General features: G+C 39.3%; 6 protein-coding genes across 6 annotated transcripts; 4 read left to right on the top strand and 2 right to left on the bottom strand. All coding sequences in view use genetic code 12, as the record gives it.

Annotated features, from left to right (window-relative positions):
- Positions 1–719: 719 nt before the first annotated feature.
- SPR3 (septin) lies at positions 720–2,080 on the top strand (the record flags this gene model as incomplete). The annotated part of the gene is made up of 3 exons (XM_064918735.1): positions 720–731; positions 821–1,730; positions 1,782–2,080. The coding sequence occupies 3 exons, from the start codon at positions 720–722 to the stop codon at positions 2,078–2,080; spliced, it is 1,221 nt and encodes a 406-aa protein (XP_064776148.1).
- A 1,035-nt stretch (positions 2,081–3,115) lies between these two features.
- Positions 3,116–4,590, top strand: RJT20DRAFT_28815 (uncharacterized protein). The gene has a single exon (XM_064919546.1). The coding sequence runs from the start codon at positions 3,304–3,306 to the stop codon at positions 4,558–4,560; it is 1,257 nt and encodes a 418-aa protein (XP_064776147.1). The 5' UTR covers positions 3,116–3,303; the 3' UTR covers positions 4,561–4,590.
- A 927-nt stretch (positions 4,591–5,517) lies between these two features.
- Positions 5,518–10,597, top strand: SNF2 (SWI/SNF catalytic subunit). Its single transcript, XM_064916646.1, has one exon. The coding sequence runs from the start codon at positions 5,557–5,559 to the stop codon at positions 10,549–10,551; it is 4,995 nt and encodes a 1,664-aa protein (XP_064776146.1). The 5' UTR covers positions 5,518–5,556; the 3' UTR covers positions 10,552–10,597.
- Positions 10,598–10,682: 85 nt separating this feature from the next.
- Positions 10,683–11,451, bottom strand: RJT20DRAFT_28818 (uncharacterized protein). The gene has a single exon (XM_064919547.1). It carries the CDS (start codon positions 11,338–11,340, stop codon positions 10,813–10,815), a length of 528 nt encoding a protein of 175 aa, XP_064776145.1. The 5' UTR covers positions 11,341–11,451; the 3' UTR covers positions 10,683–10,812.
- Positions 11,451–12,671, top strand: RJT20DRAFT_28807 (RNA polymerase specificity factor). Its single transcript, XM_064919545.1, has one exon. It carries the CDS (start codon positions 11,562–11,564, stop codon positions 12,642–12,644), a length of 1,083 nt encoding a protein of 360 aa, XP_064776144.1. The 5' UTR covers positions 11,451–11,561; the 3' UTR covers positions 12,645–12,671.
- Positions 12,672–12,698: 27 nt separating this feature from the next.
- RJT20DRAFT_139429 (uncharacterized protein) lies at positions 12,699–14,042 on the bottom strand (the record flags this gene model as incomplete). Its single annotated transcript, XM_064918607.1, has 1 exon — positions 12,699–14,042. One exon carries the CDS (start codon positions 14,040–14,042, stop codon positions 12,699–12,701), a length of 1,344 nt encoding a protein of 447 aa, XP_064776143.1.
- Between the last annotated feature and the right edge of the window lie 79 nt (positions 14,043–14,121).

Genomic DNA, 14,121 nt, shown 5'->3' with positions numbered 1-14,121 from the left:
AAGTTTCTCTGGGGGTGGGGAGAGTGGCATGAGGCTCTATGGTACTCCCGAGAAGCAAGTTCATGCTATTCGATGGAATTGTATCGAAATGGTGTTGTGTGGTGTGGTATTCTCCTGCTTATGTCATTATTGTACACTGTACTTGAGTGCAGGCATTTGTATGCCTTATCAATGTTAATAAAATACTCCATACTTAGATTCCTTTTTAGGCTTGTAACACTGAGGCCAGGGTGCAGGCAGAGAACCCTTGTTTTGCAGCAGCGAAACTTATGAAACAAAAGATGTGTGATTCCTAAAGTTGCAAATGAAGATAATGACCAAGTCGTATTCGGATCAAGTGCTTGGCAAGTAAAAAAGTACTGGCTGAAAGATCAGTGATTATAATTGCGGTCGACTTTTCATATCATATTGCAATAGGCGAAAAATGGATTCTGCAACCAAAATGATTGAGGAGTTGCAATTAGACGACTGTGGTTTAGCCGCCAAGGATTCACAAGCAACAGAAGTCGAAGTTTCAACTCTTAACGGGTCAAATGAGACCACTAATGAACCTGAATTGAGTGAATTAGAGTTTTTGAAAACAACCGCCATTGATACTGATGACCACTCTCAGTTGCAATCGCCCATGAATCTTAGCGAATGTGATGCAACAGTTGCTGAAACGGGTGAAACAGCTGGTGAAACAGTAGAGGAATTAGAAGAAGAATACCAAGGAATCTATGGAGACCAATGTGGAAACTTGAACGTCAATGAAGCTTCTGCAACCTTGGCTGTTTCTACTTTACCTTCCTCAACTTTTCCAATTTCTACTCCAAAGGAGTTGTCCGATTCCAAAATCGGCCTCTCTTTGTTACCAGAACAAAGCAAGAATTATGCCTTAAGGAAAGGCGGCAAATTCACAATAATGGTTGCTGGAGCCGTTGGAAGTGGAAAGTCCACCTTTCTTAATACTCTCTTAGGTGCAGATCTATTACCTACTACCGATAGTGAGGGCTCTGGAACAAGAAATATTAATGTCAATACCTTCAACTTAGTTGAAGATAAGTTCCAGTTGTTGATTACTACGATAGATACTCCTGGCTTTGGGCAACGTTTCAATAACCAATTTGCTTGGGTGCCAATTTCTAACTTTATTGATGAACAGCTCAGGTTGTATCTATTCCGGTGCGAACAACCAGAAAGATCTAAGGTTTTTGATACAAGAGTGCATTGCTGTATCTACTTTATTGTTCCAACTTCAACTGGATTAACGCCTTTGGACATATTAGCAATGAAGGATCTATCAAAAAGGGTCAACTTGATTCCAGTTGTAAGCAAGGGTGATACGTTAACAAAAGAAGAGTTGGCCGATTTCAAAGAGATTGTTTGGAGTACATTGCAACTTCATGATATTAAGGTCTGCGATTTAATATTAGATCAGCAGGTTACTGCAAAGATTAATGCTCAAATGCCGTATTCCATTATAGCATCGAATACTTACCACAAGAATGAGAGAAATGAATTGGTAAGAGGAAGAAAGTATAATTGGGGTATTGCTGAAGTTGAAAATAACAATCACTGCGATTTCCTCAAACTTCGCGAAGTGCTTATGAGCGAAAACATGTTGGATTTAATTAACTCCACTGAAGCTCAATTTGAACTATACCGTTCTAGGTGCTTGAAAGAAAGATTTGACAAGTACTTCGGGTCAGAGGGCAAATCTGAAATCTTAGAGAAGGTAAATGAATTAAGTGGATTCGAAGAATTGCAGATATACAACAGAACTCCACTATCTTCGCTAGAATCAATGTTGAGAGATAAAGATCCTATTATGGAACATGCTGAAAAGAAAATGAAGGAAAAATACGCTGAGGTGATCTCTAATCAAGAAAAAACTTTTAGAGAATGGAAGAAGGCATTGGTTGAGAAACAGGAAGCATTGAATCAAGACATAGAGAAAGACCATGTTTTGCTCTTGAAATTGACTGCCTTTATCGATGCCCAGACTAGCGGCGAGTCTACACCTGAATTCACAGTAGATAGTATTTCTGATAGCGAGAAGGCTCCTCTTAGTAGAGGAGAGATTGGTGTTGAAGGTTGATAATCTTTACCTTCACTATTGCTATATTTCATGAAAATGAGATTTTCATCAATTTTTGCAACAATTTTCCAAAAGCATCATGATGAAAGTTCAAAGAGATGAAACAAGCACCCACAATGTTAGCTAAGAAGAGTGTTTATTGTATTTGCAAATACTTAGTGAATTGAAAGATATATGTATACCCAATAAAACCATAAAATCCAAATAAGCAACATGTATGTTCCTCTTATCAATTCCCAATAGCAAGTACTATGAAACAAGGTAACATATTATAAAACAAAAACTATTAAAACTGGTCCTGTACACCACACCTCTCTTTCTCAGCCCTAACAAAAATTTCATACTTGGTGTCTTCGGAATATGCAGTATCTCACACACAATAGATCTTCAGTTTTTCAGGATGGACGACTATAAAAAGTTTTACTCATTAGTTCTTTCTGATGGAGTATTAGTGTTGATGGATATCAGGCACTATGTGTTAATAAAAGGTAAGTGAACTTATACGAAGTTGACTGGATTCACCGACAACAATAGCGAATTAGACAATAAGGATGAATTTTTATATCATTACATGTTTTTTCTGGCATCTCTAATGTTAGACCTTTTCAGGTCAATGAATACAACAACTGACTATAATCTGATGTATTGTTTTTTTCACGATTTTGCTTGTCGGGAGAGTCCTTTGTCACCGAAGTGATAGATATGGAATGAAAACTAACCCTCAATAGAACTGTTTAGCGGCTATCTTTTAATACACAACTAATCAAGAATTCAACCCATTTGTAGTCATCGTAGGAAACGTAGTGAAAAATATAGTATCTAATTGTCATAAGCAAAGATTCATCTAGTCCATAGATTTCCCACTAAACGAGTTACAATCGTCCCAAAACTTTCAGAGCACCGATAATGGCTCATGGTCGTATACTACCTCTATTCTACTCATCGTTAAGCTATTTCTCTGTCGCCATATGTCATCATCCCTCTTACTCATTTCTCTTCCCGTCCTTCCATACTGAAAAACCGAAAATTCGCATTCCTCTTTCGGATCGGAATATCAAAAATCAGTTTGTAACTACTATAATTTGTAAGTGATTGAAGCAAGAGTTGATAGTAAAGCAGATATTTTATCACTTTTCTTCGTATGGAAGGCAGCAGATGAAAAATATTGGCCGCTACTTCACGTCCACGAATTGAAAAGTTGACATTCTTACTGCAATATTAGAATGTCCGAGTATCTGTTCCCTTCAGATGACTCCGATAGAAACAGTGTTGGGGAATCGCCCGCAACTGCAAAAGTACAGGGTGACGAATTATTAACGTTCGAACAGTCAAATCTGCACAAGGGTGAACAAGTTCAAGCTAGCAAAGTTGACAAATCTCGCTCTATCAATCTCATATTGGATCATTCCGCCTTTGTAAGAGGTATCGGTAACATCAAAAGATGGTTCAACGACGACTATGTCAAAACGAACCTAGGCAAAAACTCAGAGGCTATCAATTTGAACATCTTCATTCCTTCTTATACACTTCATGAATTTGACTTTATCAAGAAGGGTACGTCAATGACAGCTACCAATGCTCGTGAAGCTATTCGCTTTATCGATAAGTTTTTTGAATCCGACCCAAAGTTCAGTGATGATAATCCCATCATGTACAACTTAATTATCCAGGCGCCTAACGAAGACGGTCCTCCATGGAACGAATGCATGAAATATAAGATTCATTCACCTAGAATCAAAGAATTCCCCAATTTCAAAACCAAGTTCGACTCTAATTTTATAAGCGTTATTAACAATTCTAACCCAGAAGATTACAATAGCTATAATAACCTTTCGGATCACTTCAACAGCTCGTTATCATTCAAGAATAGTCACAATGCCAATGATATCCAGTACGAAAATTCAGCTTCATACCAGAATGCACTCGCCCATTCAGACGAGAGAGCTGAAATGCCCGCAAGATTGAGATACTTGATCAGAACTTGTATTTATAAGACATTTGTAGAAAATAGTCATTTTAAGAGTCCTATTGAGCAGTGGAAATTGGTTACGGAAGATCCAATTACGAAGATTTGGGCCAAGAGTTTTGGCCTTGACTGTTTAAACGTGAATGAAGCAGAGCTTGTGATGTTCCAGAATTATGATGTCAACCAATTTCGCTTATACGATCCTCATAATCAGTACTCAATGGAGGATTCATATGATCCTACTAGAGATATATTGCAGAACACAATCGATACTACATCTTACGTATACACTTCAATGCGTGAAGATACAAATTCAACATCCAAATTCTCCGGAAGAGGGAGAGGAGCAAGAGGAAGAGGAAGAGGAAGACGCGGTAGGGGAAATCGCCTTCACCCAATTCAAGGAGTAGTTGAAGTTGAAGGTACTGGAATCCACGGGGAATTTGTTAAGAAGGAAAGATTTGATGCAATTAACTATGCTCCAAGAGGTAATGGAGAGTTGTGGAAACCATGACTGCACCTTACAACATAGTTCACGCTTTTGAAATTACTAAACCCAGGTCGTTAAGATGGTCAAATAGGGGATCTATTGAAGAGGAATATATCTGACATATAACTCGAGATGGTTGGGTAGTCATTTTCTTCTTTCATAACAAAATGACACAGAGATACAGCTTTCATCAAGTCCCACTGGCAGCTAACATTACCGCAGTCACTAGATCCACGAGGCTTTTGCAAGTAAAAGAGTTCAAGTATCCTCTCATTCATAAACTATGAAGAGAGGCAAAACTAATGCAGTTATGGCTACATACGCAGCAGAATTCAATATAGTATTCTTCTAATTTGGTGCTTTTAGAATGTATTGATTCCATTAGTGACCACTAAGGAAGCTGTAAAAATGATACAGTTATCGTAGAAGAGATTATTTTGCTTCTCTTACCCTTCTGACTAAACTTAGCAAAATAGCAGGTTTGGTTTAGAATTTTTAATTTGCTAAACATGTAATTAAAGTATAATAAATAGCCATCATACAATTGTTTGTATTATTTCCAATGTAGTGCGGCATGGGTTTTAATTTATTGTTGTTCAAGACTTTCACGTGACTGAAAACTAAGGCCATTTTCACCTTCCACTGGTGTTTCCCTTTAAGGATATAACAACAGTTTTTCATAAAATTACCATAAGAAGCAAGTAGACTTGAATAAAGCACTCTTGGACACAACGAAATCAATCAAACATAATATTACTTGTTTCGGAAACCCGTCTAGTCTAACTTAAAATATATCCTTCTTCTCCTACTCAGTCTCATTCTCTCCCAGTCCTTCAGTCTCTTTTGGCTGGCATTATTCCACCTGCACACCACTCACCCAAACACGGCCTCCGCACGACTCCACGCTTTTCCGCTCGCAACGAATATTCATTTTATCGTAATGTGTTATGTTACTGGTTAACTAAAATTAATGAATAGTAGGTGATTCTTTAGTCGAGTTATCAAGTTGAGAGTGAAGCAATGGATTTCTCGCGTAGCCAGCAGCCCTCTGGGCAGACTCCACAGAACCGGCCGTTGTCGCGTGAAGAAATCACGCGGATGATTGAACGTTGGAAGACGTTGAGAACACAATATGGTGAAGCGGCTATTAATGTACCAGAGTTCGTGAGTTTGAACAAGTTCATCAAACTCATCAACCAGCAACAACAAATGATGCAACAACAACAACAGGGTCAGAATCGTCCTCCCCAAACTGCTCCCCCATTGGGTCCTCAACTGCAACAAACTGGCCGTGCACCACAGTCGGCACCTCAACAAGGACCTCCTCAACAACAATCTGGCGGTCCCCAAAGTCATATACTGCAGCAACCACAACTGAATACTCCTCAGATGCTGAACGGTTCCCAGTTTGCGGCTACTTCACAGAATCTGATGCCAAACAGCCATATGGGATCTTCCAATACATCTACCCCTAGCGTTCAGAACGCTAACCTCATGGGACAGAGTCAAATTCCTACTCCAAACTATGGAAGGCCAGGTTCCAACTTGAGTCAAAGTGGAAATATTAATCAGGGACCATACAATGGATTGAATAATGGACTCAACAATGGAGGCAACGGTCATAACGGTATGAATAGCTCTTCCAACATAAACGCTACTAGTGGAAATAACTCTATAGGACTTAATAACAACCCCAATACCAGTCCCGGAGAGTCTGCTTTCACCCCTCAGCAATTTCAACTTGTGAAATCCCAATTTCAAGCTCTCAAGTATCTTCTCAACAAGCCTAGTGCAAACAACCCACCAATCCCCCAAAATCTCATCTCGTTTGTTACAAATGATAGATCAGCATTCCCAAGCGGTAACTATTTACCAGCTGCTTATGGTCCTATCACTGGGGGTAACTCTCACGCTGGTTCCGGTCCTTTGAACGAAGCTCCGTTGGTAAACAACAACAATAACAACAATAACAATCAAGCTGTGATCGGAGGGATGCTGCAACAAGTTCCAATGAATCTCATGAATAACAACAACAATAACAATTTAAACAATATTAACAACATGAACTTGCTCGCAAACAAAAAGGGTAAGCGTGGACCTAAACCAAAGGTCGTAGCCCCTCCTCCAAAGAAGCCCGTTAAGAAATTACCGCAACATCCCATGGCTCCGCAGCGTGATGATGGTCGTATCTCTTCTGATGATATCTCTGGTGGTGCTATAAAGGAGCAGTTCCTTGGTCAGGGCCCAACGAGGCCGCTATCAGAAGTATCTATCAAAGCTCTGATCCCTAAGCCATTAAGACCCATTGTTCGCGAACCTGAGCCTCCAGTGAGGGTGGATAGACTTGTACCAGACAAGGCAAAGAATAACCAGGTGATTATTCCAGTAAACAAACCTAATATCCAAGTGGACACTTTCGAGGTGCCTGATTTCGTTGGTGAGAACGTCAAAGACATTGATTACAATGCTATCTATACCCCACAAAGTAGACTTCAATACCCCGGTATTTTACCAGATGCGATATCCATGGATGATATTTTTAACAACAAAGAGTCTTTCATGATCCTCAGGATGGAACAGGAGATGGATTCACTCCGGAAGCAGCTTGAAGCTCTCCCTGAAGATAGCCCTGAACGTCTCTCAGTTGAGGTCCAACTCGCACAACTTGAGTTGTTACCATTCCAAAAGGAGCTTAGAGGCAAGGTGCTTTCTCAAGTATGGTTCTCCAAACTGCTTTTACCTAACTCGCACCCCAATTTCCTTGCAAAGTTCAACACACTTTCCTTGGAGAATGTGTCTGCAACACACGATCTCTATCGTCATCAACTTGAGACATTACTTCAGGTACAGAACCAGAAGCACCAAAAGACACTTAACGAAATCTTGCTGTGCAGAGAAAAGCGTGATGTCATAACTGCACGTAGAAGAGATAGAATAAACCGTTTTGCCACTAAGATAGCATCATTCCATAATCAAACTGCCAAGGAAGAGCAGAAACGTATAGAGAAGATGGCAAAGCAACGTTTGCAAGCATTGAAGCTGAACGACGAAGAGGCTTATTTGAAGCTTTTAGATCACACAAAGGACACAAGAATCACACATTTGTTAAAACAGACCAATCAATTCTTGGACTCCTTAGCTCAAGCGGTACAAAGTCAGCAGAGAGAGTCGCAACAAGAGAGAAATAGTGCTGCTGTTGAGACACAAGTAGCACCAATGGATGAGGAGAAGAGAGAAAAGGTTGACTACTACCATGTTGCTCACAGGATTAAAGAAGAAATTACCAAGCAACCAGAAATCCTTATCGGTGGTACTTTAAAAGAATACCAACTTAAAGGTTTACAATGGATGGTATCTCTTTACAATAACCATTTGAACGGTATCCTAGCAGATGAGATGGGTCTTGGTAAGACTATCCAAACAATATCTCTTCTTACATATCTTGTGGAAGTGAAGAAAGTCCCTGGCCCATTCATTGTTATCGTTCCTCTTTCCACTTTAACTAATTGGAACTTGGAGTTCGATAAATGGGCCCCTGCTATTAAGAAAATTACATATAAGGGTACCCCAAATCAGCGTAAGGTTCTTCAGAATGACATTAGAACAGGTAATTTCCAAATTCTCTTGACGACCTTCGAATATGTCATTAAGGATAAGAGTTTGTTAGCTCGTATCAAATGGGTTCACATGATTATTGACGAAGGTCATCGTATGAAAAATAGCAATTCTAAACTTTCTGAGACTTTGACGCATAATTACCACAGTGATTATAGATTAATTCTTACAGGTACTCCACTTCAAAACAATCTTCCAGAACTTTGGGCCCTTTTAAACTTCGTCCTTCCGAAAATTTTTAATTCGGTTAAGTCCTTCGATGAGTGGTTCAACACTCCATTTGCCAATACAGGTGGACAAGATAAGATCGAGTTAAGCGAAGAAGAGACACTTTTGGTCATTCGTCGTCTTCATAAAGTTTTGAGACCATTCCTTCTTCGTAGATTGAAAAAGGATGTGGAGAAAGACCTTCCTAATAAAGTCGAGAAGGTTGTTAAGTGCAAAATGTCATCGCTTCAATCTAAATTATACCAACAAATGTTGGTTCACAATATTTTGTATACATCGCATCCCGACGAACCTACAGTTCCAGTCATAATCAAGAATGCAAACAACCAGATCATGCAATTGAGGAAGATCTGTAACCATCCATTTGTATACGAAGAAGTTGAACGTCTTATCAACCCAACATCAGAGACCAACGACCAAATTTGGAGAGTAGCTGGTAAATTTGAACTCTTGGATAAAGTGTTGATCAAATTTAAGCAAACGGGACATAGAGTGTTGATTTTCTTTCAAATGACCCAGATTATGGACATTATGGAGGATTTCTTGCGTTTGCGTGACATGAAATACATGCGTTTAGATGGTGGTACAAAAGCAGACGATAGAACTGCATTGTTGAAATTATTCAATGCACCAGATTCGGATTACTTCTGTTTCCTTTTGTCAACAAGAGCCGGTGGTTTGGGTCTTAATTTGCAAACTGCTGATACTGTCATAATTTTTGATACTGATTGGAACCCTCATCAAGATTTACAGGCCCAGGACAGAGCGCATAGAATTGGCCAGAAGAATGAAGTCAGAATCTTAAGATTGATCACGGAAGACTCCGTTGAAGAAATGATTTTGGAAAGAGCCCACGCTAAGTTGGAAATCGATGGTAAGGTCATTCAAGCTGGTAAGTTCGATAACAAGTCCACTGCGGAAGAGCAGGAAGCAATGTTGAGGGCTTTGATCGAAAAAGAAGAAGAGCGCAAACAAAAGGGTAACGACGATGAGGAGGATGATTTGGACGATGATGAACTTAATCAAATTATTGCAAGAAATGAGAATGAACTTGAAGTCTTTAGAAAATTGGACGAAGAGAGAGCTCAAAAGACCAAGATGGCTAAATATCCTACTAGATTATTCAGTGAACAAGAGCTCCCAGAGATTTATAAGAAGGATGCGGACGAGCTCTTAAAATCAGAGGAAGTGGATCTCGACGATTATGGTAGAGGAAACAGAGAACGTAAAACTGCTACATATGACGACCATTTAACTGAAGAGCAGTGGTTGCGAAAAATTGAGGGTGTGGTCTCAGATGAAAGTGATACCGAGGTCGAGTCTAAACCTAAGAGGTCAAGAGGAAGACCTAGAGGAAGACCTAGATCCAGGGGTCCAGAAGGCGAAAGCAAGGAAGATACACCCGAACTCGCCCAAACTGACTCTGAATCAACGACTTCGACTAAGAGAGCCCTTGCGGATGAAACCGTTGCTGAACTTGTGAAGCGTCAGAAATCATCTACTCCAAAGCCACCTGCTAATAGATCAAGGGCTAAACCACGTTCGAGAGCTAGTCGTGCAAAACCATCGTTGCTACACAGAGCAACACCTACTGTGGATCCTTTACTGCCAGACGAGAGAGCCAAATTGCAAAATATAATTGAGACGATTTATGGGTTGATTCTTAATTTCAGAAACAGCCACGATCGTAAACTTAGTGAGTTATTCTTGGTAAAGCCATCTAGAAAGCTCTATCCAGACTATTATGTTCTAATCAAACATCCTATTGCTTTGGATATAGTCAAAAAGAGAACTTTCTCAAAAATCTATACACATGCCAGGGAGATGCTCGAAGACCTTCATTTGATGTTTAGCAATGCCAGAATCTACAATGAAGAGGGCTCTATTGTCTACCAGGATGCCTCGGCCTTGGAAAAGATGGCGATAGAAAAATTTAAGGAGTTATCCAGTGACTTAAGCGAAGAAGAAGTGAACAAAATTCTTGATTTCAAAGAATTCGATGAAACATTCAGCTTGAAACCTTTGGTAATTAGCGCAGCAATCAAGCAGCCGATTGAGGCAAAATTAGAGAAATTGGACAACGATGAACCAATTGCAAGTCCGATTATCGGGCTTTCCACCAACGCGGGAACGGAGGAGTCGACTCCTATGGTTGCTGACGAAGAGATGTAGTTGTAAAGATGTAAAATTAAAGATTCGGATCATTATTACGATTTGATGTCGTATTTATAATAGTATTATTAGTAATATAAGTCAAGATAATAGAGACAAAGTTGTAGTAGCCACAGTGGTTGCAATTAGTGATTCTCCTTTGAATCTCAAAGCTACACTTTCAAATTGATATTTAAATATGATACGGAAAAATATCACTTAGTTCTCAGTTTCTCCTTTCCAGCCTCTCTGGTCCTTACCCGCAGATCCGTGTTATAGTCATTATGTCTCGCTGTATTGAGGCAATTGTTCATCGATATGTGAATTGTTCACCGCATCGTTCAAAACATTATTAAAATGCTCTAAAAATGTAAAGATTCCACCATCGTTGAATTGAATCTGGCCCTTGAAATACTGGTCTTTTGGAAATCCATCACTCGCTATTTCAAGTGATCCGGGTGAGAAGAATATGAACTCCCAATAGTTGGCTCCTACCCATTTTAATTTGATCTCATGTGAGAATTGTAACACTGGCGCAAGGTTTACATCTACCAGAAATGTATTGATATCACCCTGCGAAGCGGTAATATAGACGAGCCTTTTTGTTGTAACATATATGTATCCATCACTTGCCTTTATGTGGATCTTGCTGTCTTTGCTGTTGTGCAGAGTGATTGATAATGTCTGGCGAGGAGTTGGAGTATAATACTTGAGCACTTCTAAGCCATCTTTACTTATTTCAAAGGGTAACTCCAGTTTGCCAAGCAAAGAGGAGTAATTTGGTTTGAGTATAACGTTATTAATTGACATGCTTTTGCTAAGGAGAGAATGAACATTATGACCAAGTTATGGTGGCTATCAACTAGTTAAGGGGAGCAGTAAGTCTGTAGCCACTGGAATCTAGATCACGTGACTATATATCACGAGCATATACATCTGATGGTTTTATTCTTTTTGCAATTATCTTTATGTCTATTGTTTCTTTTAACTGTTGTCTTTTAACTGTTGTAGTGAGTTGATGATTTACATGGATGAGAGGACTTAGATCGTTTAACCCAGCGCTTGAGAAGCATTTCAGCGTGCCTCTCCCAAAGTTCCAGTATAGCTTCAAGCATTTGGCAAAACCGGCCCCATGTCAGAGTATCATCGACAAGTTGCAGTTGAATACAAAATATCCAGATGGCAGTAAACTCGATATTATAGATGTATTTTCCGGTTATGGGCTCTTTTCGACTATGGTTAACTACGAATTGAAACCCCGTAATCATGTTATTGTTGAGAATATTAAAGCAAATGTGGGTTTATGGCGAGAAAAGCTACAAATCTTGGAAGAAGCTACAAAAAATGCTGAAAACTTTAGATTGTTTAATAGAGATGGCTATAATTGGGACACTTACGACGATCTTATAAACAAGGACAAATTGATACAACCAAAGTTTCAACCAAGAGATAAGATACACGACGAATTACTAATAATTGGAAATCTTTCTCCCTCAAAATATGAATCTTTAATAGCTCAATGGATTATGTGCTGTGCTTATAACAACTGGTTGCAGAAATATGGAAGAGTACGAATGCTTTGCTTTGCACCTTCGGCTACGGTGAAAAAGTTCATGTCTGGCCCTTCATTTGGAAAGAGAAACAAGTCGTCTGTAAAGCGTGAATTATTTACAGACTCAAAATTGATTGCAATCACCGAAACTGAGGATATCGTCGAGTCAGACGGAGCTGGATACGACCCAAGATTATTATTCAGCGACCAGCCAGTATTTGTTTCTAGATCAGATACCCTTCCGGTGAATTCTGACTTTGCATTAATGGAGATTGAGCCTCTACAAGTTAGCCCATCTCCAACAATTGATGAACATGAACATCTTATGCAAAATTTGTTCTACAGTCCCTCAAAAAAATTAATTGACCAATTGCCTTATGTTGGTCCGGGAGCTCTTGATGATTTAGCTCCAGAGCTACCACAAGAAATATTAGAAAGAACTATTAAACAGCTCACAAGAAGTGACTGGGAAAGGATCTTCCATGTCTACGACAATTGGCCATTTAAGCCTAACTTGATGGACCAAATGGACTTCATTCAAGAAGATTCAAGAAGTTTCTAGATTGATACCTGTAAATAAAATTGTATACTAATGTAAATAAACTTGCTGTCTTGCTTAATCCAATCCTTGCTCTGTGAATCTTGAAACAGTGTTCCTTCGCTTCCTCTGTCCAAAATCGAAAGAATCAAAAGAATCTCCACTACGTGCCATAACATCAGATCTTGCTGGAGCTGTGAGACATCTTTTGATAGAGCTTTCTTGCATTCTGTCATCCTCTGGTGGATGGGCAATTGTATGAGGCAATTGGATGTTTGCACCAGAACTCACTGGCAGGTTGCCAATCAAACCATTATAGCTCTTTGTGCTTGTGCTGTCTCCGACTACTTTGAGTTCATTTGGATGATTTATGTCAATACTACCTTCATAATAACTTGACGGTTGAGGAGTAATAGTTGGCGAGGAAGCAAATTCTGACATTACATCCAACTGTTTCCGTTGCTGTCGACTGTCGTCGTAGTCGATGAAAAGATAATATAAAAGAGCAGTTGCAGCCATAGCTTGGAATAGGTAGTAGAAAATCAACAAAATTGATTTCCAATTGGGAAACCGAGTATTAATCAAAATAAGTAACACCATGCTGAACATCGAGAAGCCAATATTTGTAGTTAGAAATATTGCCCCACACAACAGCAACGCCAATGTGAAGACTTTGTTCATTAAAATAGGCGATAGAAGAATACTGCTTATGATAAACACTGCGAAGCTTGTAATTAGTAACCAGCACGTAGACACATCTTGGAGAAAAATCAACTTCTGTAAAATGTCGATATCGTATGATATAGAGGGAATACCTGTGAAGTAGAATAAAGTTGAGATGATCTGGTGGAGAAATGTGTAAGCTTCTTTGCTATCTGAAGACTTTCCAGGTTGGCTCAAGTCAAAGATGGATCTTCTTCGAGCAGCGCTTTTTGCAATTTGTGCTGTAACGGTCAATTTAGTGAAAGTTGTTCCCTTTGTATCCAAATTGTGAAAGCCTTCTCGTAACAGTACCAAAACCAACCCCCGATTCCAGATAACCTTTGGCTGAACCACAATTGTAGTGTTATTCATATGGCCTAGGTAGTTTTCTTCCTTCCTTAAGTAAATATCTTGCAACAAGTCCACTAGCAATTCATTTGTGAAAGTATAATTCTGATTTGTGTGGTTGCTGAAACTAAATTCAGGCAACAGCTTAGTATCAGATAATATTGGGATAATATCCACTGGTGGATATGTGTAACTGAATTCAGAGCTATAGAATATATTCACTAAGTTGAATTTGGAAATAAATAAGGCGGTTAAAAGAAGTGTGAATATATTATTCCTTGCTTTAGTATCGGACTTAGCTGCCGCATAGAAGTGTGGCAAACACGATTGACTGAACCAATTGCCTCGTCCTTCACTCTTTGCCGTGTTCATTCAAAATTCCTTTATTTACACTTTCCCATTGAATAACACTGAATATGAAGACGATTGCTCATTGTGAACGAAGTCAACT

Source organism: Scheffersomyces xylosifermentans, assembly GCF_036884685.1.
Source record: "Scheffersomyces xylosifermentans strain CBS 12540 chromosome Unknown RJT20scaffold_2, whole genome shotgun sequence".
NCBI lineage: Eukaryota > Fungi > Ascomycota > Pichiomycetes > Serinales > Debaryomycetaceae > Scheffersomyces > Scheffersomyces xylosifermentans.
The sequence above is the reverse complement of the archived record's forward strand: the minus strand, read 5'-3'. Positions and strand labels throughout refer to the sequence as shown.